Raw genomic sequence first — 27,089 nt, forward strand, 5'->3', positions numbered from 1 at the left:
GAATGGGGGACATCCAAAGAAAACATGGAAGAAGGGTGAAAATAAATTTTCTTCAGCAATTTAACTGAAAAAAGACAAGTCTGAAGCTCTGAAAAGTAGAAGATCGGAGACTTGCGACTTGCTGGGTTCCATCTTGCTACCATAGGCAGTTAGAAGGAACTGAGGGATGGTGAGACACTATGCCCTTTATGCGGCACAGGGCACGTACACAGCCCTAACAGACACTGCTATTTAAAAAGAATCTGACCTTGCATGCATGAGACACATGTGCACCTACAGTGGAATCATGCTGACACATACTCGAAGAACATGCCTTTATTTATATTTGTAAAGCACCAGGTACATTTATAGTGCTATCTAAGCATTTTGTAATAATTCAAAATCCTCCATATTTTTGTATTTATATTTAAAACAAGCACAGAAATGTGTATCTTTTAGATTTTTTTTGAAGATGCAGAATTTAACAATACAATAGTTTGATACTACTTAACTAGAATTTAAACATTAAGCTATATTATTTTTCAGTGTCCGAAAATATAGTTCCTTTCTTCATATCCAGTATCTTAATTTTTGCTGTGTTACTGAGTCATCCTACAATACAAAATTATTTGAAAGTTCTAATGAGCATAGGATCCTAAGGAACTGACACTGCACTTCACAATCTCAGAACATTGGTCAATGTTCTTCTTTATCCTGTAGAATTTCTCCACGTATTCAGAACGGCCCAAAAGCTCCACAAAATCTTCATCATGTGTTATGACAAGAAGCTGAAAGTTGCGCTGTTGTGAGCGGCTTTTTATTATCCTGTGAAAGAGTTGAAGTTTAGGACACTTTTATGGAAGTTGAATGCTAACTTTACATAACTTGCAAATACACAAAATAAAAAACTCTAAAACAACATTAATGCAATATTCTAATAAATACTGTATTCAATAAAAAAAGGTATCTTCCTAATTATTATCTCTTCATTTTTAATTTAATTTTTCATGTAAAAGAAAATGAGATTGACTACTTCGGCAAAAACAGGAATGTACTGGAAACAAATGCAGACTCTCCTTCTGTCATCTAATGAATCTGTCTGTTAGTAAAATGCTTCACAGTTCATACTCTTAGGCTCTGAGTATCAAAGATGTAGTGAACTCTTAGCAAAGATAAAAGAATAAAGAGCTGTGACCCATATTAACTGCATGACTAAAAAGCTCTTCATTGTTCCTGTGGTAGCCCTAATGTGGATGCACCAAGACAAGGAGCATAAACTGTCAAACAATCTAACAGCTAACGTTCATGTTACTTCTTGGCTATGTGTAAAATGAAAGAAAACTGATTCAATGCTTCTCTTCTCTTCCCAACAAAGCAGCAGGAATCTAAATCTCTTCCTGCCCAAAATATGGTAAGAGGTGTACAGAATTAGCAAGCCACTGGGCAAAATTAAAAACTAGTGGCAAAACTACTGCAAATGCTGGAATGTGAAATTTCTGTTCTCACTTAAAACTGTATATGTCAATGAAGACACAGTAGTGTAAAACCAAATCTATTTATAACAAAGAATCCACCTTTCTCAAGTCTATTAAAACTCAGAAGACACCCATCCCAAAAGACTCCCAATGAAAGCCGAAGTCACTTACTCCACCAGAGCATGTGCAAGAGACTCAATGTTCTCTCGATCAAGATTGGTGGTAGGCTCATCCAGTGCAAGAATGCCACAGTTGAGACAGAACGTTTCTGCCAGAGCAAGACGAATAATGAGGGAAGCAAGCACCTGAAAGAAAATAAAAACACACTCTTCAGTATGTTATTAGAAAGCACCGATGTACATAACTGTTCAATTTATAACACCAAGGACTTGGCTACACTTGCAAGTTAGAGCGCATTAAGTCATCCCCGGCCGCCCTAACTCCTGAGGTGTCCACACTGGCAAGGCACATAGAGCGTCCGGACTCCGTGGCTGGAGTACCCCTGGTAATCCACCTCCACGAGAAGCATAACGCTTGCTGCGCCCTGGCAGCGCCCAAACTGTGCTCCTTGTCCCAGTAAGGCTAACATGTCCGCGCCACTGTGCCGTGACGGGCGGGGGGACCATTGCTGCACATAGGCAAGCTGCATAAGGGCCAGGGCGGAAGCTGCATTGTAGTAGAAGACCCTCCCTTGCTTCCCAGGTCACTCTCAGCAGTGAGATCTCTTCCAGGACGAACTCATCCTGTGGAAAATGTGTGGACAGTGTTCATTATAGGGGCCACCTGCAGCTGTTGGCTCTCCCCAAGGCACAGAACTCCAGAGGACAGTACGGCCATGAAAGAATCAGTCCCCCTTACCCCTGTGCTTACTCACCATTTTGGGGCTCCTGTGCGCTCACACTGGGATGGGCAATTTCTGCTATTGTGCACAATGTACTTGTCTTTAAGTACGGTTGAATCATTGCTCTGTCTGGTGTGAACAATGCTGCCTCTGTTAAGTGTTGCATTTTGGCTTTACAGATGCAACCTTGAGATCCCAGCCGTCCTTGTTATCAACAGACGAAAGACTTCAAAGAAACAGGAAGCGTCCGCGAAGAAGCAAAGAGGACATGCAGCAGTCCCTTAATGAAAATCAAAAAGTGCAGGAGTGGCGGGAGACTGAAAGGAGGCTCCGCCAGCAGAATGCAGATCGCCGGCACCAAAGCACGGAGCGCCAGCTAAGCATCATGGAGCGCCAAGCGGACTCGATACAGGCGTTCGTAGCAATGCAGACGGAGCACATCCGTGCTCCCCCCCCCGCCACAGCCCTTTTCCCAAAACTCTTTCCCTTGTGCTCCCATGTCACCATCAACTACGGTGACCAGATGTCCTGATTTTATAGGGACAGTCCCGTTTTTTGGGTCTTTTTCTTATATAGGCTCCAATTATCCCCACCCCCGTCCCGATTTTTCACACTTGCTCTCTGGTCACCCTACCGCCAACCCACTTTCCCCAACATCTGGGATCTTATCACTACCAGCTGCCTCCAACACCTGTAGCTTCAGCACCCAGCCCTGCAAACTACGACCCTTAACCACTGCACTCAACCCCCATCACCATGCATTTTAACCAGCCTGAAGTGCAGCACTCATTGCATGGCACTCCAGACAGGAAGGCTGAGTATGATAACAGGACATACACAAATCTGTGATTGTCCCGTTCCCCACCCCGCCACCTTCCCTCCTCCCACACAGTACAGATGTGTCACAAAATGCCCTGTTTCCCAAGCAGTTGTGTTTCTTTTCAATTTGGCTTTGAAGACATTCTTTATTGCATTAAGTAAAAGATACTGTAGCCCAGGAAAGCAATAGGCACTGCAAGTCAGTGCATCATACGTAGCAAACACAGATGCCTACTAGCATTGGAACCACTGCACTTCACTCCCGTACAGGGCACCGAACATTACTGGTGGCTTTCAGCATCAAATTGCTCCCTCAAGGCATCCCTAATCCTTACAGCCTCGCACTGGGCGCCTGTAATAGCCCTGATTCTCTGGCTGTTCAAATTTGGCCTCCAGGTGTTGAACCTCCGAGGTCCAGGCCTGAGTGAAGCTTTCACTCTTCCTTTCACAAATGTTATTAAGGATACAGCACGCGGCTATAACCGTGGGGATGTTGTTATCGGCCAGGTCTAGCTTCACATACAGACAGTGCCAGCAGCCCTTTAAACAGCCAAAAGCACACTCAACAGTCATTCTGCACCGACTCAGCCTGTTGTTGAACCGCTCCTTGCTGCTGTCAAGGCTCCCTGTGTAGGGTAAGCGGGGTCTCCAAGGATCACAATGGGCATTTCAACTTCCCCTATGGTGATCTTCTGGTCTGGGAAGAAAGTCCCGGCTTGCAGCTTCCTGAACAGGCCTGTGTTCCAAAAGACGCGTGTGTCATGCACCTTTCCGGACCAGCCTGCATTAATGTCCATGAAATGCTCACGGTGATCCACAAGAGAACCATAGAGAAATACCCCTTCCGATTTATGTACTCGGAGGCTAGGTGGTCTGGTGCCAGAATTGGAACATGCGTCCCATCTATCGCCCCTCCGCAGTTAGGGAAACCCATTTGTGCAAAGCCAGCCACAATATCACGCACGTTGCCCAGAGTCACGGTTCTTCTGAGCAGGATGTGATTAATGGCCCTGCAAACTTGCATCAACACGATTCCAATGGTCGACTTTCCCATTCCAAACTCTTTAGTGATCGACCAGTAGCTGTCTGGAGTTGCCAGCTTCCAGATTGCAATAGCCACCCGCTTCTCCACCGGCAGGGCAGCTCTCAATCTTGTGTCCTTGCGCCGTAGGGTGGGGGCGAGCTCATCACACAATCCCATGAAAGTAGCTTGCCTCATCTGAAAGTTCTGCAGCCACTGCCCGTCATCCCAGACTTGCATGACAATGTGATCCCACCACTCAGTGCTTGTTTCCCGAGCCCAAAAGCGGAGTTCCACTGTGGTGAGCATGTCCGTGAATGCCACAAGCAATCTCATGTCATATGCGTTGCACGAGTCGACATCATTGTTGGACTCCTCACTGTCACTTTGTAGCTTAAGGAGTAACTCAACTGCAATTTGTGACATGCTGGCAAGACCCATCAGCATATTCCTCACAAGTTCAGGATCCATTCCCGCAGACCAAAACGGAAGACAGAGCGCTCAATACAAAAAATGTTGAAAGATGGTGCCAAATGTGGACAAAAGCATAGGGATTGCTGGGATGCGAAGTGATGCATCATGGGGCATTGGGACAGGACTCAGAATGCCCTGTCTCTGCCCCCTTCCCACAAGCCACAGCACTACAATGGGAAGAGGTGCTCTGTGGGATAGCTGCCCATAATGCACCGCTCCCAATGCCACTGCAAATGCCGCAAATGTGGCCACGCCACTGCGCTTGCAGCTGACAGTGTGAACACATGGCAGTGCTTTCCCTGCTGTGATCGCCGAGGGCTGGTTTAATTCACAGCACTCTACATCTGCAAGTGTAGCCATGCCCCCCAAAAAAGCAGCAGCAGGCTTTAGAGTTAAAAGACAACATGCCAGATGTTTGTAAATGTCCATTAACAGATCCATTCACTGTTAACAGACAGAACTAAATGAAAAAATTCTAATTTAAATTAAACAATTAATTCAAAAAAGCTATGCTAAAAGAATGTTGTGAAGGTTGGAAAGTGGAGTACTTAAAACTTAGGAAATAACAGAATTAAGTATGTCTCAGGAACCTTAATTCCGCATCTGTATAAGAATGCATTACGATACAGTCTTTAATTAGGTGATCACATTTATTTTGATCCATTCTCACACCTTTTGACACTGAATGGTTGAGATCTATGTGCATATCTTAGTGGACCCAGCCCCTTTTTGGGTTACTGAACCACTACTCAGGCTGATACTATGTTACTAAGCCTGACTGATTAGGTTCTCATGTGACCTTATGACCAAGTAAAAATTATAAACACATCATGGGAACTGTAGCAGGGGTATACTCTACTAAAGGATACTTTCCAGTGACTATATATGCAGGCATATTTCCTGATGAACTAGTTCTCAGAAAATGACTAAGAAGAAGAAGAAATGAACATGTTTCACTCTCATTTATAAAGGGCTCTCATAGAACATCCTAGGCTACTGCAACAGTATTTTTGTTTTATCTTTACACTGCTGTCTGGCAAAAGTCTTAGATTTTCCTCAAAAGGTAATGTGTGGAATTTTTATTAAAAAAAAAAAAAAAAGGGATAGAATTGCTTTCAGCAAGAGATTAATTTGAGAGCATTTCCCACACCAGCGTGATAACACTGTATGCATCTATTCATAGAATATCCTTTCAATGCATCAGTGCCATGGAGCAGCTAGACATATTTTGCATTACTCATTTTAATTTTGGGGCCATTTTTTTCTTTTCCTTATCTTCACTTCTAAAGATCCAGAGTATGCCTATTCTCTCAACCCCCCAAATCTCCCACAGACTTCTTGTCCCTCAAATGTGTATTTAAATAAAATGCTGTAACGTACCTTTTGCCCAGCACTGCATCTCCCTCGCATGTCCAGAGCAGTATCTCCTTTTATCATTACTACTCTATAATTGTAGCTCCTCCTTTTATCAGACGCTGAAACATTTTCATCTGCATCAGAACGAATTTCTACATATTCAATATCTAATATGGGAAGAAAATGCAATTTCATTATAAAAACATGTTTTAAAACAATGGATTGAGACAGTGAGGTGGTAAAATGTGCAATAGTTAAACTGAGCTGGGAAAGGAGAGAGAGTGTTACTGTAGGCAATATAATTATACAAACAATATTCAGAACACTCGTGCCAACAGATGAATTTTTGACATTGGCAGGTTAATTTAATCCAAATAGGCAAAACTAAAGAAGTGTGCTTAATTGGCACAAGTTTTTTCTTTGGAAGGATGTCTGAACTTTGGAAAACATGGGAAGAGAATGAATTACTTCTGGTTAAACCAAATCATGGTTAACCACATAATTCTTTATTACTACTACAATCTGCTCACATTTTAAAGGGGGACAGATGCAGATTTTGAAGAATGGCACTTTCTCTATTTTGATATCTTAGGTTTTTATATTTTGAGTACAGTTTTTATTATAGATCATTCTATACCTACTAGACAGCACCTGGAGACTGATAAACCGAAACTACAAAAAATAATGTACCTTGCCCTCTGTAGGTGCTTCGCCAAAGATCACGAATGATTTTGTTGATTTCTTCCATTTTCATGCTGTGAAATGTCATTATTGCTCTAAGAAAGGGGGGGGAGAAAAACAGTCCATTTGCTTTGGGTGTAACTGTGTACTGCAGCTGACTGCAAGCTCCTTGGAGCAAGCACCACTTTTCCTTCTATGTCTTCTAAGCAAACAGTTGGTACTCAAATGCTCTTTAAAATAGTAATTTATAGTGGTGAGTGTATTAGAAATATCTATACAACAAATACATTACAAACAAGTAAATATTCCCTCCCTTCGCATCCTTTTTATTTTTTAATGTTAACATATTTTCATCTTGAGAGATGTGGGAGCAATGGAAACAAAATTCTTTGTCTGCTCTTCTTAGGGCTTGTCTACATGACAATTTACTGCATGGCAATCCAGGATGTAAATCTATAGCGCACCAGCTTGCCACGCAGCAGTACACTAAGCCACCACATTCCGGGACTTTTACTGCGCTGTGGCTTTGTTCGCATGAGATGGTACCACATGGCAAACTAGCAATACTGTAGCTTCACACCCTCACTTGAAGCACAGTAACTTCCCATGTAGGCAGACTCTTAGATGTGCAATCATTCACTGAAGAACAGGGTTACGAACTTGTAATGTAATCATAATTCACATGTAAAATCTGCTTTTCAAATCTTTACCAAAAAAATTAAAGTTTCCCCAAATCTGCAGTGAATACGAAGCAATTATGATTAAGTTATATTAGGGTTAGTAAGTTATGTTTAGCATTAAAGTGGCAAAAACAAATTCAAAGTTATGGGTGCACCACATTTTTTAAAAAAATCACAGTGAACTTTCACAAAAATGACACCTGTTTAAGATTCTGAAAGTTATGAACTGTAGACTTAGGCCCTGATCCTGGAAACACTTATGCTGGTGACTAGCTTTACATATGTAAGTATCCTCACTGAGTTCAATATATGAAGTTACTCAAGTGCATACATGTTTGCAGAATTGGTCTTTCTTGGTTTCTCCTTCAGAAAAATGAGATCACAACTATCATAAACAGAGATTTGAAAGAAACTGTCTATTCTAAATTTCTAGTTGCATTACCTTTTGGTTATAGTGCTTGATGTCTGTCATTCTGGCAGACATACCATGTCTACAGCTCAGATTCTTAGAGGGGTAGTTTTAAAAGGATGGTGCTAATTACAATTTTATTAAACAGACAAACTTTTTTGTTCTTTTCATATGTTGCTAACATTTAATTTTTATTTACTTTTTTTTTATTAAAGGAACAGAATGTTGACAATACAAAAAAAAAATAGCATTGCCTATCACCTTTATGACTGATTCTACATAATGGTTTAGATTATCAAAGAAGTTCAGGGAATTTAGCTATTCATTTAAAATGAATAGAGATGCGTGGCTAAGTATCTTGGACTTTGAGAATCTCAATCAATATTTCAAAATATTGAAGCACACAGGTAATTCTTATGCACTGATTTGCAAACATAGGCAATACTTAGGCACAACAGGAAGTCAAAGGGATATCATCAAGGATGGCGGGCTTAGAAACTCCCAGAAAGACTTCTTAGCCATGTCTTGCTTCGCAGGCACACATATGCATGTGACAGAGTGTGCATATACATGTCGTCATACCTCCTGCCCCATTCTATCCATTTATTCCAGGTACTGAAATTTACCAGAGTCCTACTTTTGATGCACTCAGAGAAATGTTATATATTTTGACAGCTTGCCTATATACAAAAACAAAGCAGACTAGCAGAGCGGGGAATGACACCATGTGCAAACAGAATGGTATTTTAAGTCACATTTAGGGATTTGTCAGTCTTGCAAGTGAACCTTGTAATAATTTTGTCTTCCTTCACTAAAAATGTCCATCTTTATCAAATTTAAAAGCACAAATATGCCTTCATTTTAAAAAACACAAATAAAATAGAATTCGTTTAGAAGTGAACAAGATCTGGCAAGAGACTAATGGACATCAGGTAACTTACCACAATCAAAGAACATTTGAAGCTTGGGCTACATTTAGTATGCACTGTAGAGTTTAAAATTATGGCTCAGTCACTAGGCAAACTTGAAAAAAGAACAGGAGTACTTGTGGCACCTTAGAGACTAACAAATTTATTTGAGCATAAGCTTTCGTGGGCTACAGCCCACTTCAACGGATGCATAGAATGGAACATATAATAAGAGTATATATATATATATATATATATATATATATATATATACACACACACACACACACATACAGAGAAGATGCCATACCAGCTCTAAGAGGCTAATTAATTAAGATGACCTATTATCAGCAGGAAAAAAACTTTTGTAGTGATAATCAAGATGGTCAATTACAGCCAGTTGACAAGAGGTGTAAGGATAGTTATCATAAGGAAATAGATTCAAGTAGTGTAATGACTCAGCCATTCCCAGTCTCTAGACTCTTAGAGTGTATATATATATATATATACACACACACACACACACACACACACACACACACACTCTTATTATATGTTCCATTCTATGCATCCGAAGAAGTGGGCTGTAGCCCACGAAAGCTTATGCTCAAATAAATTTGTTGGTCTCTAAGGTGCCACAAGTACTCCTGTTCTTTTTACGGATACAGACTAACACGGCTGCTACTCTGAAACTAGGCAAACTTGTAGGCACTGACTACAATGGAATGAGGAAACAACCCTATACCAGCACATGATGGTTGGTTCACCATCCCTGCCTCTTAGCCCAGCCGAAGTGTATATTAAAAACTATAAAAACATGCAAATTAAAATAAATATGAAAACATGGTTGCAATAGAAGCAAACAAAATGTTAACTCAGTCATCTCCTTTTATTTTGACAAATTCTCATTCTTTTGGACAAGTCTGGAAAATCACTAATGTTAGGGGGCCTAGAAAAATATTTAAAACTGGATAGAAACCAAAACAATCAAGTATCTATCTCATAAGGATGGAGAAGCAAACCTTGGCAGCACATACTGTTTTCTAAAAGAGAGAGGTTCAATTTAGATATATGTTTCATACATTCATAAATGTTAAGGCCATGTTGGACCATTATGATAATCTAGTCGGATGTTACTAGTAAGGCTATGAAATGCCCAGACATTTAAACAGCAGGATATGGAAGAGGTAAGATCTGAACTCCTGATCTTTTGGCTCCCAGAGCACTGAACCTTCCCCTAAACTAAACAGTATATTTAATGTACAATCTCTTATAAATTCTAATAATTTTCCTCACAGAGAAAAGTTGTAGTGCAATACTTCCCTGTGGCAACTCTTTTGACCAAACAACAGTCTTTTGTGTCAAGGATTTCTTAATTCACACTATTATTTATTTTTTCTTATCTTTGTGTTGTCTTATAGTGTATTTTAAAACCTGAAGTAATTTAAGAGATTTTGCAAGTATCTATCTATCTTGGTGTTTTACACTGTTGCCCATCAGCATAGTATCTGAGTACCTACAAAGTAAAACCAATGGCAAAAGCAAAGTCACTAGCAGATTTAATGTAATCTCTGGCATGGTTCCCTTTTCAAGGTAAAACCTCTGCTTGGAGTAGGTGGGTGGATTTTTTCCTTTGGTTTTTTAGATATTGTTGTTGGCAGGAGTTTATTGGGTGGAAGGGAACGTCAGATAAGTGAGCATCATTCTTATGGTGGGAAGGCTTTTCGTATTAATAGTCAAAAAGGATAAAAAATAAACTTGGGTCTTTGGTTGACATATATATAGAAAGGTGAGCTCTTTTTCTCCCTTTTAGCTAGAAAAAGGAACGTTTTTGCCCCATTAGTATTTTGAAGGGGTTAGGCTTGAAAAGTCAACTCAGGCACTCACTCTGCAGTCAAGAAGTCAAGTCAATACACGTTGGGCTTTGAAAGTAGCAAGTACTGAGGGGAGATGGAGTAGTATCTTCTTGATTACAACGTGCAGGGGACTCTTCCCTCCCTTCTGACTCTACCAAGAATACTGTTTCAATCATTTGGAAATGCTTAATTCTAGTAATAAATTCCACCCACCTTGTCCTACAGTAGTAAAACGGACATAAGGACTTTATTAATCCTATATTTTATTTTAATCCTCCACCTAATAATATCGAACGTATGTTTTTTATGTTGAATCTTCTCTTTTTTTGACATTGAACCAAAGACCTGCAAGAAGTAAGCACTAAAGGAAAGATGCATTTTTGAGTTGACCTTTAAACAGAAAGCAGTGCTCAACCTGGTGTTTTGCTATAATATCAGATAAGAACATGGAAATAGAAGTAGATTGCTGGCTCACGTCATTTGCATGAAAGTTTCTTTTTTCCTTTTTTAAACTGGGGCAATAAAATGCACTATTTAAAAAAAATATTTTTCCCACCTGCCCATCAAGAGGAACATTCTTTCCCTACCTCTTGTTGGGATATACAAAATTCCCAATGCCATTAATAGGAATTGCTAAGCATGAATGAAGGAAAAAAACATCAAAACATTCTCAAGGACTTAGGAATTTGTTACTCATCAATATTTATTACCAATCTTCAAATTTCAAAACAATAAAACTATATAAAGAAGAATTAATCTCACAGCGAAACCTTGACAGCACAAAAGTGCATACAAAACGCTGCCTACATGTAGAGATTTCAAACTCTGACCATTAGAGGCAACATTTCTTCTCACTGATTATTGTAGATTACCAATAAGTGATGCTTATCTGTTTTTTCTTGAAATTACATGACTGGATTTCCTGTATTGCCTTAAAAAGACACACAATAGAATCTACACTATGCAAGTGAGTTCTGAACTCTAAAAGGGAAAACTGCAGGGGAATTCCTGGAGAGCACATCCATTTAGGTTGAAAGGTTAATAGTGTGCAAGGTTGCACACTAAATTTCAACACTCACTATTTCATGAATTTTGGAGAAGCTTACAGTGGAATATTAACAAATCTTTAACTGAAATTAATTTTTTTAGTAATAAAATTACTTCTATTATACTAATTTAGTATTCTGAAAAAAATCTACATGTAAAGAAAGTATACTTTCACTGAAACTCAACCTTTGAACACTGCAGAAAAACACAAGGTAAAATGTTCTGAATGCAACTGTAATAAATTTAAATTTTAATCCTTAACCAGAAATGCTTATAGATTGTGATGAATAAGTCATTATCAATGGAGGACTAATGTTTATATGTCTGCAGTGCATCAATAAAAGACTATTATGATTGTGATAATTTACTATAATATGTTAAGTAGCATGCCATCAGCCCCAAACTGTGCTCTGTCTCTCTAAATCTTTGTAAAATACAAAAGACACTAAAGAATATTTGTTGTAGTTTAAATTCCATCGTAAAATAAACACGTAGAATACCTTTACTGATGAAAAATTGTAAGCCCAGTAGAAAGGAAAACTAGTTTACTGCTTTTAAAAAAAAAAATTATGGAGGAAAAACTGTCACCAACAGCTTACTTTATCTTTACCATTCATTTAACACAGACCCTGGGCATGAAGCCATCAGCCCTTAGGAAACTCCAACTAGTACAGAATGCTTCATCACATCTCTTCAGAAATATGGGCTACCACAAGCATATGTAATCTGTTCTCCACTCTCTGTGCTGGTTTCCCATAGAATATAAATACGAAGTTCTCAATCCTTATCTGCAAGGTGCTCAATAGCCTAGGCCAGCTGAGCATATCAAAAAGATCAACTAAGGCTTTGGAATGAAGACTGTGGTCAACAGTTCTGCTTCTTGGGGACAATGGAGCATTCTACCAGAAGGCAAAGATCTTCTGTGCAAGAGAAAAGGCTTTCTTGAGGAGGTCAGTCTGAGACTAGAATGAGCTCCCACAGGAAGTAAGGACCATCACAAACCCCATCACGTTCTACTCTAAGGAACACTTGTTCAATCTTTTCTTCTCTAACAAAAAACACAGCACGTACATTAAAAAAACCTCAAACCCCTCCAAGTCAAAACACTACACGGCACACACATTTCTCCACTTGATATGAGAGTTAGAGAGAGCAAACCACTTGTGACAAATGCTAATCATATTGCTTGGTGCTAAGATACTATGGTACTGAGGGTAGTACAGGAACTTGTATAGAAAAGAAGAGAAAAATGGGTTTGGTATCCAAATACCTAAATAAATTCCACCGTGCTCATAACTGTTATTTTGGACTTTTTGTCTTTTGGGGCTACATGAGAGAAAAACTGCAGAAAGAAATGCCTGAATATCCATAAGACAGAGTTATACCTTGTGTATCTGTACTGAGTCAAGAGTGTCCCCCCGCCCCCAAAACTGGGAGGCATGCCAATGATCAGAGGGAGTGATAAGAAAATGAAAACTGTGTGTGACTCTCCTTATACAGTTTCCTAAAAATTCCTTTATGGGGGAAAGGATCCATAGGAGAACAGGACAATCTGCATGGAGACCCTGTGTTTCCACACCACCTTTGGATCCTCCTCTGGTTTCCAGACAACTCTGCTGTTGGGAACTGTGCTGCCTGGGTTTCCTCTGCCAGTAGCTGCCCTGGAGAACCCCATGAAAGGGGGTTTCATAGCATGGAGAGGATTCTACACAAAAGGCCAACAGAATGATCCTGTGTTATCATTTAGGTTCATTCACTGGACAGTTTTGCTGAATATAACTATATGAATCTTCTCCCATACCTCCTAACTTGTACATCTAGACCCAAAGAGTTTCTCCAAAGAACTGGAAATGAAATGGGTTTGAGAGGGTTAGGAAGACAATTTTGTTACTGATTTATGACTTAACTGGTTCAGTTGTATTGCATACATGAAAATGGAGTAGATGACATGACTACTGATATACCTTAATTTCTGGGGACATGTTTATGGTTCCAATCTTGTGCAATGTGCTGAATTATTTTCTTCATTAATAAAATTTGTTTTAAGAAAATGCAGCTATCTTCATCCTATCTTCTAGATATAAAGAAGTTCTGGTTGCAAGCTTTCAGGATAAATATTATAGAACCATTTAAAAAGAAATACCCCACATTTCTATAGGAACTTTAAACTTAAATAACTGATTTTATATCAGGGAAAGAGTCATGGTATTTTTCAAGAATGTCAAGAATTTTTAAGAATGAATTTACTCACTATTTTGAATTTATCTTAGAAAGCTTGAAATTGAAAGCTGTTTCCATACCAAAACTCCTCCCTTTCCAGTTGTGTTCACCCAATGGTTTGTTATTTACTGTTGTTCCTAAGTGTTGGGCTACTATATGAATAATTTATTTTTATAACACTGAAGAATTTGCTTTGATCAAAACCTAACCAATTTTGACCCAATTAACCTTGGGCTTGACAATGTCTTTTTAAAATTATATCTTGGGAGAAAAGAATATTGATCAGACTTTTTTTCCAATAGCTACACGTGATAAGTCAGCTTTAGTGGCATAGTTTGCACTGCAAAAGATAATATTGCATTTCAAAAATTATTTTAGTTTTAGGCTCAATAAGAGAGGTGTGTGATGTTACTAAATGTAAAACAGTCTCTAAACGTTTAGGGAGCGTCGTCATATTAAAATACTCACTTATCAAGTGCCTTGTAGTACATGTCTAGATCCCTGTTTACCAGCTCTGTTGTTCTCATAACAATCATCATTTCTCTGTACTTTTCCTCAGCATCTTTGAACTGAGATTCTCGAAGCTCTTTCTTAAACCGAATGATCTCTTCCTCAAATCCATGCTGCCGACCTAATGCCAAACTGTGATTTCTTTTAAAATCCTCTATTTTCTCCACCAGACGTTGTCGTTCACTGTCAAGTAAGAGAAGAATCAAGGTATATAAAGTGTTCTGCATTTAAGGCTTCATATACAAAGAAGTCTTTAAAAAACAGCCCTACTTCCCTAGTTATGCCAGAAAGTAACACTTTGGCCTGGTCTACACTAACCCCCAAATTCGAACTAAGGTACGCAACTTCAGCTACGTGAATAACGTAGCTGAAGTCGACATACCTTAGTTCGAACTTACCGCGGTTCAGACGCGGTCCACACGCGGCAGGCAGGCTCCCCGTCGACTCCGCGGTACTCCTCTCGCCGAGCTGGAGTACCGCAGTCGACGGCGAGCACTTCCGGGATCGATTTATCGCGTCCAGACCAGACGCGATAAATCGAACCCGGAAGTTCGATTGCCAGCCGTCGAACTACCGCGGTAGTGTAGACCTGGCCTTAGTATACAAACTTAAGTACTAGAAATTAATCCACCAGGCCTAGAGTATGTTTATTGGTCTGAAAGTTGGAAGTGTACTATGAAAGTATATTTACTATTGGCAAAAAGTGAGAAAACATTTTTGATAAAATTTGTTTACAGAATAAACTTAAAGCCACTATCTAGTTAGAGAAAACAAATTACCTATGTTGGAGGCTCGAATGCTATAAAATAACTAGTCTGACATTAGGGACCTAATTATTCATGCTGCTGCTCAGCAACAAGATTATTATTTTGATAATTTGTTAGGTGCCAATACTGTATTTGGCACTGTACAAACAAATATAAAAAATAGCTACTGCCCCAAAAAATTTACAAATCCAAGGGATTAATACCAAAATTGCTGAAATCAATGGAAGATCTGCCATTGGCTTTAATGCAAGCAGGATTGAGCATTGAAAAAAAAGACATGAAGACATGATATTCTTGTTTGGAGAAGGGAATTAATTCCCCACACATCGTTTGGAATCATGATGGAAAAATCATTGAAACCATTCAATGTGCAGCAACAAGAAAGAGGGCAAAGATACTCTGCCAGCTACATTTTTTAAAATTCGACAATCATACATGACATTTTAAATTTCATATTACAAAACTATCAGAAAAGATACACTGCTCATAAAATATTAAGCTGTATTAGACGTGGTATATAAAAGAAAATAAAAGTGGTAATATTGTTATTTTATAATTCTATCTGAAATGCTACTTGCAGGATTGGTTGCCACAGTAGTCTCAAAGTATATACGATTACACTGGGGTTTGATCCTGCGAACACACATGTGAGTGACTACTCGCATGAGGAGTCCCATCAACATAAATGGACTTATGCACGTGTGTAACTTCACTCATGTAAGAAGTGTTTGTAGGATTGGACGTTTGGAGATTTTGTAAAGCAGCAGTCCTCAAAACTATGGTTTCTGGAATATTTGCTGATCAAAATAACAAAAATTTGCTGGCCTTCCTCTTAATTCCCACTACTAAATGACACACAAAAAGACAAGAAAATATTTAATGTACTTTTAATTAGCACCACTTTTTAATTTAAGCAATAGCTTATGCTATAGTTGACACAGGGATTTTACGCACGCATGAACTTGGTGGGGAAGTGGTCTGTGTGAGTGGAAGGAAAGGTGGTCCATGAAACAATTCTCTGTTAAGATGTGGTCAACTTCTTGAAAACTCCTGCTTAACATTTAAGAAGTTATTTTTTAAAAAAAAGATAAGGTAACCCTACTTTTTCAGTTGTGGAACTTTCATTTCCCCCATCTCCTTCAAATATTGTTTTCGTTCTTCTTCAACTTCTTTTAGGTCTTCATTTCTTTTTCTTAATGTAAGGTTATCCTCTAGCCATCTTTCCTGGATCTAAAGTCAAATAAAGTCAAGCGGTTTAACAGACTAATGCATTTTTCGAATTCCATATGTTTTTACAAAATTACATAACTTTCCACATCTAAATGAAAGCTTTTGATTATTTTAATCAATGGCTCTGGATAGATAAAAGTCATTGGAGATGAAATTTTCCATGAACCATGTATGCCTCAAAATGCCTTTAGGCATTACAACGAATATTATTAATAATAAAATATCAGACATGCCAGTTGGATTTTTGCTTGTAAATAAATAAAATTTAGGTGTCACAATAATACTTTATTCTGATTAAACACATAGTATAGTGAAAAAAATGGGATAAATCCAGTATAATGCTTGAGAATATAAGTAGTGTTTGTTAAATACACTACCAAAGAATTTCAAGTATTGAAAAAGAACAAGTACAAGCTAATAAACATGTTCAAGAGTGACTAGTTGCTTCTGATGCCTTGATTTCTGGTTTCAGAGTGGTAGCCGTGTTAGTCTGTGTCAGCAAAAAGAACGAGGAGTACTTGTGGCACCTTAGAGACTAACAAATTTATTTGAGCATAAGCTTTCATGGGCTAAAACCCACTTCATCGGATGCATCCAGTGGAAAATACAGGAGGAAGATATATATACACACGGAGAACATGAAAAAATGGGTGTTGCTATACCAACTATAATGAGAGTAATCAATTAAGGTGGGCTATTATCAGCAGGAGAAAAAAAACTTTTGTAGTGATAATCAGGATGGCCCATTTCCAACAGTTGACAAGAAGGTGTGAGTAACATTAGGGGGAAAAATCAGCATGCAGAAATAGTTTTTACTTTTTGGAATGACCCATCCACTCCCAGTCTTTATTCAAGCCTAATTTAATGGTGTCCACTTTGCAAATTAATTCCAATTCTGCAGTTTCGTGTTGGAGTCTGTTTTTGAAGTTCTTTTGTTGGAGTATGGCGACTTTGAGGTCAGTAATTGAGTGACCAGGGAGGTTGAAGTGTTCTCCGACTGGTTTTTGAATGTTATAATTCTTGACGTCTGATTTGTGTCCATTTATTCTTTTGCGTAGAGACTGTCCGGTTTGGCCAATGTACAGGGCAGAGGGGCATTGCTGGCAGGTGATAGCATATATCACATTGGTAGATGCGCAGGTGAATGAGCCTCTGATAGTGTGGCTGATGTGATTAGGTCCTATGATGGTGTCCCCTGAATAGATATGTGGACAGAGTTGGCAACAGGCTTTGTTGCAAGGATAGGTTCCTGGGTTAGTGTTTTTGTTGTGTGATATGTGGTTACTGGTGAGTATTTTCTTCAGGTTGGGGGATATCTGTAAGAGAGGACTGGCCTGTCTCCCAAGATCTGAGAGAGTGAGGGATCGGCCTTCAGGATAGGTTGTAGATCCTTGATGATGCGCTGGAGAGGTTTTAGTTGGGGGCTGAAGGTGACGGCTAGTGGCGTTCTGTTACTTTCTTTGTTGGGCCTGTCCTGTAGTAGGTGACTTGTGGGTACTCTTCTGGATCTTCAGTCTGTTTCTTCAAGTCACCTACTACAGGACAGGAAACCATCATAGAACCTAATCACATCAGCTACACTATCAGAGGCTCGTTCACCTGCACATCTACCAATGTGATATATGCCATCATCTACCAGCAATGCCCCTCTGCCATGTACATTGGCCAAACCGGACAGTCTCTACACAAAAGAATAAATGGACACAAATCAGACGTCAAGAATTATAAAATTCAGAAACCAGTCGGAGAACACTTCAACCTCCCTGGTCACTCAATTACAGACCTCAAAGTCGCCATACTCCAACAAAAAAACTTCAAAAACAGACTCCAACACGAAACTGCAGAATTGGAATTAATTTGCAAAGTGGACACCATTAAATTAGGCTTGAATAAAGACTGGGAGTGGATGGGTCATTCCAAAAAGTAAAAACTATTTCCCCATGCTAATTTTCCCCCCTAATGTTACTCACACCTTCTTGTCAACTGTTGGAAATGGGCCATCCTGATTATCACTACAAAAGTTTTTTTTCTCCTGCTGATAATAGCCCACCTTAATTTATTACCTCTCATTATAGTTGGTATACCAACACCCATTTTTTCAAGTTCTCTGTGTATATATAGATCTTCCTCCTGTATTTTCCACTGGATGCATCCGATGAAGTGGGTTTTAGCCCATGAAAGCTTATGCTCAAATAAATTTGTTAGTCTCTAAGATGCCACAAGTACTCCTCGTTCTTTTTGTTTGATTTCTGGGTATCCTTAAAGGGCCCTCCTACTCAGAAGGCTCTACATGCAAAATTACTAGTCACTTCTGAAAATTTAGGCTGTTAATTACACTATATACTTATCTCTTTTGGACTACCATGTAAACTGAACATTATAGACCCAACTTTTCAAGAATGCATCTACTTTAGAATGTGTAAATCTTGAACTTTTTGGGCTGATACATGGTAATTATTCTCACTAAGGTCCTGATCAATCAAATTGATCTATGTGGGAAGACCCTTGTGCCTGCGTGGGTCACTCCTGAGTCACCGCAGTTCTGCCTGGGTGCTAGGGACCACTTGCCTGGACCCACCTACAGGATCAAGGCCTAACCATTCAGTATATGCTCTATCATAAACCAAGACAAGTAGGAACTTACCTTCTGAGTATCAATGTCTTGTCTAATTGTTCCCATTTCTTTACTTATTTTTTCTTTCTGTTTCTCACAATCAGCTAGTTGAGTTTTTACTTCATCAAGTTCAGACTCTTTTTGCTATAAAGAAAGGAAATTTTGTTAGTTTAACAAAAAATAAAGTTTGAGTATTTTTATTCTCTTTATTATAAAATTACCTTTTTATAGTCTTCTTTTCCGCCCTGAATATATTTCTCAATTTCTTTCACATAGTCATGGATATTTTTAACTTTCTCTTTGATCTCATTTATCTGTGGGGAAAAATATCTAATGTAATATAGATTTATGTCTAAAAAATATATATACTTCACAGAACTGCATAAACTTTAAGTACAGAACATTTTCAAAGTGCAGATCATTATCATAGCTAAAGCTTACTTACCTGTGAAACCATTTAGTTTTTAAAAGCCAGGTATAATCCAGTTTATCTCACATTACCATACTTTTCAAAACACATTTAAATGTTATATTTTTTAGCAGATAGATGCATAATTATTTTTACTGACTGTTGTTACACAGAGCTTTTTCCCCCAAACAAGGCTATTTATATTACTACATTTTATTGATTTTTAATTAATTGTTGTCAGAATTGTAAAGTAACCAGGTGCTTTGGCAATGAGTACCAATATAAATTCTAAACAATCTCACACATCTAATAGTTTGCTTCACATTAATCTTCTACTATGTAAATCCACGACAATTCTCAACAAGGGAAACTTCCTTATGACAAAGGCCCTGCACCTCTGTCTAAAAAGTGTATCATTTTAATTGACTGAATTTCTACTATCCCAACCTAAACAAAATACATTTTACTAACATGTGATAAGTAGTCTAACCTTCTCTTGTGTTACTTTGTTACTTGTGTTCTTTTTGTTGATTAGATCTACTCTCTCCCGCTGAAGTTTTTCTAAAGTTGCTTCCAAAGGAAATAGCTGATCCTTCGCCTCCTAGGGAAAAAAAAAAGCCAAGTTGCCTAATTTCCATTAGAAATCCATCCTTATCTTCTCAGTGCCTTAGAGATTGTTTCCTGTTATTGCTTGTAAAAATTGTGAAAAAAACACATGCATGCATGGGAACATACCTGGTTTTTCTGTGATCTGGAATGTTTTTTAAGGAAGTATGTTTATTTTTTCAGTGTTAATGAAATTGTGAATATGCAGATAAAGCAAGTGCAATAGGTCGCCAAATTTATACGGTGGCAAAATAAAAAGGAGGAATTAAAAAATAAATCTTAATTTCCATGATAACTGATAATGTTAAAATAGGACAAAGTTAATCCTAGTGTACCCCAGTTAAATTCAATATTTAACAGTATTTCCACAAAAGTAAATAAACTACTATTGGATTTTCTTACTTTGATCTCTCTGTATAAAGACTGAACCCCAGTGGACAATTCCACAGTCTGATCCTCCAGTTGTTGTCGACGCTGCATATTACTGGAAATTTGTAGCTTCTCTGCTTTAAGTTCATTCACTGTACTCTTTAGCTGCTGGATCTGAGTCTGCTGGTCCTGTTTAAGTTTTTGATTTAACTCAATTTTACCAGTAACTGCAGAAAAATAAATACCCCCCCCCACATTTAATCAAATTAATTACATTAACCAAAACCTTTTACTCTGCACTAACTGAAATCTTACTCTTAGTATCAGATGATGGATCATAACATACAAAACATTCCAATGAAAAATGAGAAGCAGTATGCCTGAAATAAGATTTCATTAAAAGATATTAAATAATCAACTATTGCTTTAAAAAATTAAAAATATAAATAAGCATATACTTTAAAATAGAAACTTTCATAAAAGAAGTTTTAAAAAGTTACTTTCAATATTCAAAATGCACAGAGGCTAGGAAACTACCAGTTTACTTGTATGATTTACCTGTATCCCACAGGTGTTTTTTTTCTTGTTTTTCCTGGCTTACTTGTATAAGAGTTCGATCTAAGTCTACCCCTTGCAGCTTATTGGCCTGCTGGGCAATTTTTCGTTCAACATCCCTTAGATCAGTCTGAAAATAACAGGAAAAAACGTTAAAATTTTTGTACTGTTGATTGCTGTATTTAATAACTTTAAGAAAACAATCTTGCACTTACCCTACTTCAAATTCAGAGCAGCTTATACTAAAAAATGTGTTTTAATCTAAAACGAACTATTTATTTTTAAAACAAATGCACAAATGGATGAGGTTATTTGAAATTGAGTTTATACTATAGACAAATTTTGCCAATTCAGAACTTCAGATGTGCATGGGAAAACAGCATTCACACAACGGTTTCTATCTGAAAAATTCAGGTGTGCAAAATTGATGATGTAATTTTGTAGTCCATGTTATTAAATTAGGCACAATTGTAAAAGCTTACACTTAAGGTCCGTTGAAACAAAGGAAGGAAAAATGTAGCCAGAGTAATAAATATATAATGATGCATTCAGAACTAAGGGAATTTTAAATCAGTTATGAGCAACATGACTGACTTCAAATCATACAGGGTGCAGAAATATATACTTTATTTCCTGCCCATTTGACACTTTTAAACACTGTGCCATGGTTTGACACAGCTGAAACTATGTCAGCTATTGTTTTGTTTAAAAAAAAAAAAAAAAAAATCAGTCAGAATTAGGAACATTCTTGAATTTATCTTCTCTTATTCAGTGCTGCATGAATATTTTCACTTAATTATGGGGCAAATGCTGCCCCCACATGTATGTGGATGGTGCTATAGCAAATGGGCACATTTGGAGAGGCACATAGTATGAAGCCCAGATGCAGGAAGAGTTGGAATAGAGTGGCAGAAGGTTAGGGCTGTAAAGGACAGTTCAGTCACTAATTAGGAGTAGCTTCCAAAGTGATTGTGTTCCCATCTGAAGGCCTGGAGAACATAGGAAAAAGATCTCTCCCCTACTTCCACCATGGTGTTCTACAAAACCCAATGATGCTTGTGAATTGTTTGTAAAGCACTTTAGGATCCTCTGAAATTAAGGGCACTATACAAGTATATATTATTATTATCACCCATAACCACTTGTGATAATTTTGGTATTCTTTTTTAAAAATCCTCTTTTTCCTCTATTGTCTTTGAGATCCTTCAACATTTCGAGGCACTGTGATGGACTGCATACCAAGGTAGCACTAATGGAGTGTTATTTTATTCATTAATAAGTCTAGTAAACTTACCTGGTACCTTTCCATAAGTGTTATATCTTGTAAACATGCTTTGGCACTTTCCTCCTCAGGCATAACTGTACCTAAGAGAGTTTCCTGTTCTTCTACATCACTCTTTAGGCGCTGAATATCTCTGTTTACATTCTGTAGCTTGTTTCTTAAGTCTGGTATGTCCTTTTCTTTAAGTTCAGCTATGGTCTGCCTTAATATAAAATATAAATCCATAATAACAATTGCCCATTTAAAAATAGTAGCTTAAGTTCAAAATAATGGGTAATTTGTGCTATGATTTAAAATTGGAGCAGATGGAACTATTTTACAGAAATTGTCAGTTACTGAAATCTGCCCATCTGGTCATCTCATTCATCAACCTATGGTAACAGATCCTATCCTTTCAGTCAGCTAAGATCAGTTCAAAGTCAAGAAAACTTATCAAAGCAATGTGCTCATACTAGTCTCAGATCTTACAGAAAACCACTATACAATACTACCACCTTGTGAAGGAAAAGCATAAAAAGTTTTTATATTGTGTACTTTTTTTTTTCTCTCTTACACACTAAGTCCCATGCAACCCTGAGCTAACCAGACTACTAGAAAACAGGCTCCCAAAACTTCTTGAGCCTGGAGACCCTTCATCTCTGCAAAATGCATGCGTTTTCCACCCCAACCCCAAATCTTGTTGGTACTGACATGAATGCTAAACTTTTTTTCAGTTTTGTTTTGGGGGAGTGGTGGGGAGAGAAGAAAAGGAGAGTAATTCAAAGTGCCTTGTGTGATACATTTTCCCCAGTTTAAAAGATGCAGACAATTTTGAAGCAAGGATAATTAATTTTTGTAGAGAGATCTGCAGGGATCCTTCTGGTGATTTTTTTTTTTTTTAAACATTAACTGCTATCTGGTGCCATCTGGTAAATTTCAAAGACAACAACAATTAAACTGCTCCTTAGAAAGATCTAATGTCAAGGGATAAAATTCAATCCATGCAGGGACGGATTAGCAGTATACAGATACAAGGATGGATTCCAAAAAAGGCAGGAACGCACGCACGCACACGCACATTAATAAATAGATTAATAAAAATAATTGATTTATATCACCTGTAACAAAATGTTTGTAAAATGGTGAGCTTGTTTCAGTTTGTTTTTAGCAACATAGTCTCCGCTTCAGCAAACATATTTAACATGAAGTAGAATGAAGACATTTTAGTAACAGCATAAATAATTTCACCATTTTAATTATATAGATGTTAAAAAGTGAAAAAAAAAGGAGGATTTTTTACACTGGACATGACCACTGAAGAAGCAACACTTAACCAATTCCTCTGCCTAGCCCTCAACAGAAATGTGAAAGTACTGGAATTGTCAAACATATAGTACAGTCTAAACTGAGTAGAGGACAAAGCTCTTAGTTATTATATATTGACGTAATGACACTTTCGAGGGTTAGTGTTTTGAGAGTTGAATTATCTACTTCCAAAATATTTTCCTCACGTTTATTCTTGTTCTTTGTAACACACAGAAACTATCATCATTTGGAATAATCTGATTCCTTTTAAAAGTGTGTAACAAGAGGCGTAGTATTCTCTGCGTGGTGCCTTACCTTATTGGTTTAAGCCCCATCATTTCATCACGCTTCTTTTCTCTTCTTTTAAGCTCAGACTCTGTTGACTTCAGTTTATCTGGAGCAAGACGTAACTTGGACTGCAGATCGCTAATTACATCTTGCAGTTCTGACTCTGTTTGAAAGACCCTCTGACAAACTGGGCAACATGACTGGTTCTCATCTGTCAGTTGTGTAATAAACTGTGAATAAACTGCTGTGGCTCCAGCAAGCATAGCTGTTTTTAAAAGAATAAATTAAAGTTTGTCAATTAAAGCAGTGAATAATCAAATCTGCAACAATAATTTGTTGCACTATAAAAGGAAACAAATGTGATACCTGTGAAATTAACAGAACAAGGGAATATTTTAGCTTAAATTGCTCTCTCTTAAATAAATGAATTGTGAAAGTGACTGTAATTTTCTTTGAATACTACCAGACTCTTCTGCTAACATTAGGCACAACGAGCCACATCTGTGGCCACGCTGGAGCTGCTCATTTGCACTGTTTGTATAGCTGGCAGATCCAGGTAGCGGAATATTCTCCCAGCTTTGACACAATCAAAGATCAGGACCTAAATATTTACTATGTCAAAGTAGTTACTAGTAAATTTATAAGAATGAAGTAATAAGGTAGCAAATTCATTGAGAGAACGAAAATATTTTCATGGCTGTTTACATGCAATATAGAAGTAAAAATAAAACTAAGGAAAAATGATTTTAATTTTATTCTTAAATATGGCACCTTGAGGTTGGGCCTTATATCAAATTTTATATTAACTATTGATCATCTCACAAGGACCCACTACTCCATATAACAGGCAGTATTACTGTCTTAAGATTTGGAATTTAAGTTTAAAAAGAGCTTTAGAAGAAAGTGAAGAAATACATAAACTTACCTCGCTGCTTTGAAGTCTTTTCAATTTCATCCTGAAGTTTGTATAGATCACTATCAAAATCTTGGCTTCCACAAACATCAAAAAGTTTGTCTTCATAATTGGACAACTGCTCTTCTTTTTTTCTTAGCTCAATAGTGATATGATTTTTATTTTGTTCTGCTGAAGCTAGTTCTTTGCTGAAACAGGAATGTGTGAATTCTTATATTAAAGAAGGGCACCAAAACAAGTTTATAAACCATTATAGCCCAGAAACTATTAGGTTAGTTTGAATCTCAAATTCACACTGGACAAATTCCTGTCAGTTCTGGCTGAAAAACTAATCTATAAGGAATACTTTCAATACTATAAGCATTGGATAACACTTTTTATTTGCTAATTTGAAGAATGGGATAATATGTTGCATTTCAAAAGTCTACCAGCCTGTTTGCCAGAAGCTGGAAATGGGCGACAGGGGATGGATCACTTGATGATTACCTGTTCTGTTCACTCCCTCTGGGGCACCTGGCATTGGCCATTGTCGGAAGACAGGATAATGGGCTAGATGGACCTTTGGTCTGACCCAGTATGGCTATTCTTATGTTCTTATGCCAAGACATTATTTTTGTTTTCTAGCTTATTCCTGGAGTCCATTTCTAAATTATATATCCATGGCCATAACTTCCTAGAAATGAAATCTGAATTTCATTTTTATTGTTGTTTACTCCACTTATATACTAACTAGAGCTGTCAAGTGATTAAAAAAATTAATCGCGATTAATCATACTGTTAAACAATAGAATACCATTTATTTAAATATGATTTCAATTACAACACAGAATACAAAGTGTACAGTGCTCACTTTATATTTATTTTTTATTACAAGTATTTGCACTGTAAAAAAAAAGAAATAGTATTTTTCAATTCACCTAATACAAGTACTGTAGTGGAATCTCTTTATCATGAAAGTTGAACTTACAAATGTAGAATTATGTACAAAAAAACCTGCATTCAAAAATAAAACAATGTACAATTTTCATGCCTGCAAGTCCACTCAGTCCTACTTCAGCCAATCGCTCAGACAACAAGTTTGATTACTATTTGCTAGAGATAATGCTGCCCACTTCTTGTTTAAAATGTCACCTGAAAGTGAGAACAGGCGTTCACATGGCACCATTGTAGTTGGCGCCGCAAGATATTTACGTGCCAGATGCGCTAAAGATTCATATGTCCCTTCATGCTTCAACCACCATTCCAGAGGACATGCGTCCATGATGATGACGGGTTCTGCTTGATAATTATCCAAAGCAGAGCGGACTGACGCATGATCATTTTCACCATCTGAGTCAGATGCCACCAGCCAGAAGGTTGATTTTCTTTTTCGGTGGTTCAGGTTCTGTAGTTTCTGCATCTGTGTTGCTCTTTTATGTCTTCTGAAAGCATTCTCCATACCTCGTCCCTCTCAGATTTTGGACGGCACTTCAGATTCTTAAACCTTGGGTTGAGCGCTGTAGCTATTTTTAGAAATCTCACATTGGTACCTTCTTTGTGTTTTGTCAAATATGCTGTGAAATATAAGTGTTCTTAAAATGAACGTGCTGGGTTATCATCCGAGACTGCTATAACATGAAATAGATGGCAGAATGCAGGTAAAACAGAACAGGAGACATACAATTCTCCCCCCAAGGAGTTCAGTCACAAATTTAGTTAATGCATTATTTTTTTAACGAGCATCATCAGCATGGAACCATGTCCTCTGGAATGGTGGTTGAAGCATGAAGGGACATATGAATCTTTAGCGCATCTGGCACGTAAATATCTTGCGGCGCCAGCTACAATGGTGCCATGTGAACGCCTGTTCTCACTTTCAGGTGACATTTTAAACAAGAAGTGGGCAGCATTATCTCTTGCAAATTGTAACCAAACTTGTTTGTCTGAGCGATTGGCTGAAGTAGGATTGAGTGGACTTATAGCCTCTCAAGTTTTATATTGTTTTATTTTTGAATGCAGTTTTTTTGTACATAATTCTACATTTGTAAGTTCAACCTTCATGATAAAAAGATTGCACTACATTACTTGTATTAGGTGAATTGAAAAATACTATTTCTTTTGTTTTTTACAGTGCAAATATTTGTAATAAAAATAAATATAAAGTGAGCACTGTACACATCATATTCTGTGTTGTAACTGAAATCAGTATATTTGAAAATGTAGAAAACATCCAAAAATATTTAATAAATTTCAATTGATATTCTATTGTTTAATAGTACGATTAATCAGGATGAATTTTTTTAACCGCGATTAATTTTTTTAAGTTCATTGCGTGAGTTAACTGCAATTAATTGACAGCCCTAATACTAACCCGTTTTCTGAAAATATTTTGAGCTGTCTTTTGGCGTAAGTATCCTTGTGAAAGGGGGCTAAGTTACATAAGCAAAAATATATTTGTTAGGAGTTCTAAAATTAGACCGCTTCCTAACAGTTATAAGCAAAGTCTATTTCAGAATG

General features: G+C 37.6%; 1 protein-coding gene across 1 annotated transcript in view; it reads right to left on the reverse strand.

Moving 5' to 3' along the window:
• Positions 1-356: 356 nt before the first annotated feature.
• RAD50 (RAD50 double strand break repair protein) overlaps positions 357-27,089 on the reverse strand; it is a 44,705-nt gene continuing 17,972 nt past the window's right edge. Inside the window, exons 12-25 of the mRNA XM_065409125.1 lie at positions 24,606-24,781; positions 23,708-23,945; positions 22,121-22,310; positions 20,830-20,956; positions 20,305-20,498; positions 19,787-19,897; positions 19,109-19,201; positions 18,918-19,031; positions 16,146-16,273; positions 14,235-14,459; positions 6,656-6,741; positions 5,990-6,132; positions 1,626-1,759; positions 357-804 (exon numbers count right to left, since the gene is read on the reverse strand). Coding sequence (XP_065265197.1) covers positions 618-804; positions 1,626-1,759; positions 5,990-6,132; positions 6,656-6,741; positions 14,235-14,459; positions 16,146-16,273; positions 18,918-19,031; positions 19,109-19,201; positions 19,787-19,897; positions 20,305-20,498; positions 20,830-20,956; positions 22,121-22,310; positions 23,708-23,945; positions 24,606-24,781 — 2,146 coding nt within the window. The 3' untranslated portion in view covers positions 357-617. The remainder of the gene's footprint in view (positions 805-1,625; positions 1,760-5,989; positions 6,133-6,655; positions 6,742-14,234; positions 14,460-16,145; positions 16,274-18,917; positions 19,032-19,108; positions 19,202-19,786; positions 19,898-20,304; positions 20,499-20,829; positions 20,957-22,120; positions 22,311-23,707; positions 23,946-24,605; positions 24,782-27,089) is intronic.

The sequence above is a fragment of the Emys orbicularis genome, chromosome 8 (assembly GCF_028017835.1).
Source record: "Emys orbicularis isolate rEmyOrb1 chromosome 8, rEmyOrb1.hap1, whole genome shotgun sequence".
In the NCBI taxonomy this organism is placed as follows: Eukaryota; Metazoa; Chordata; order Testudines; family Emydidae; genus Emys; species Emys orbicularis.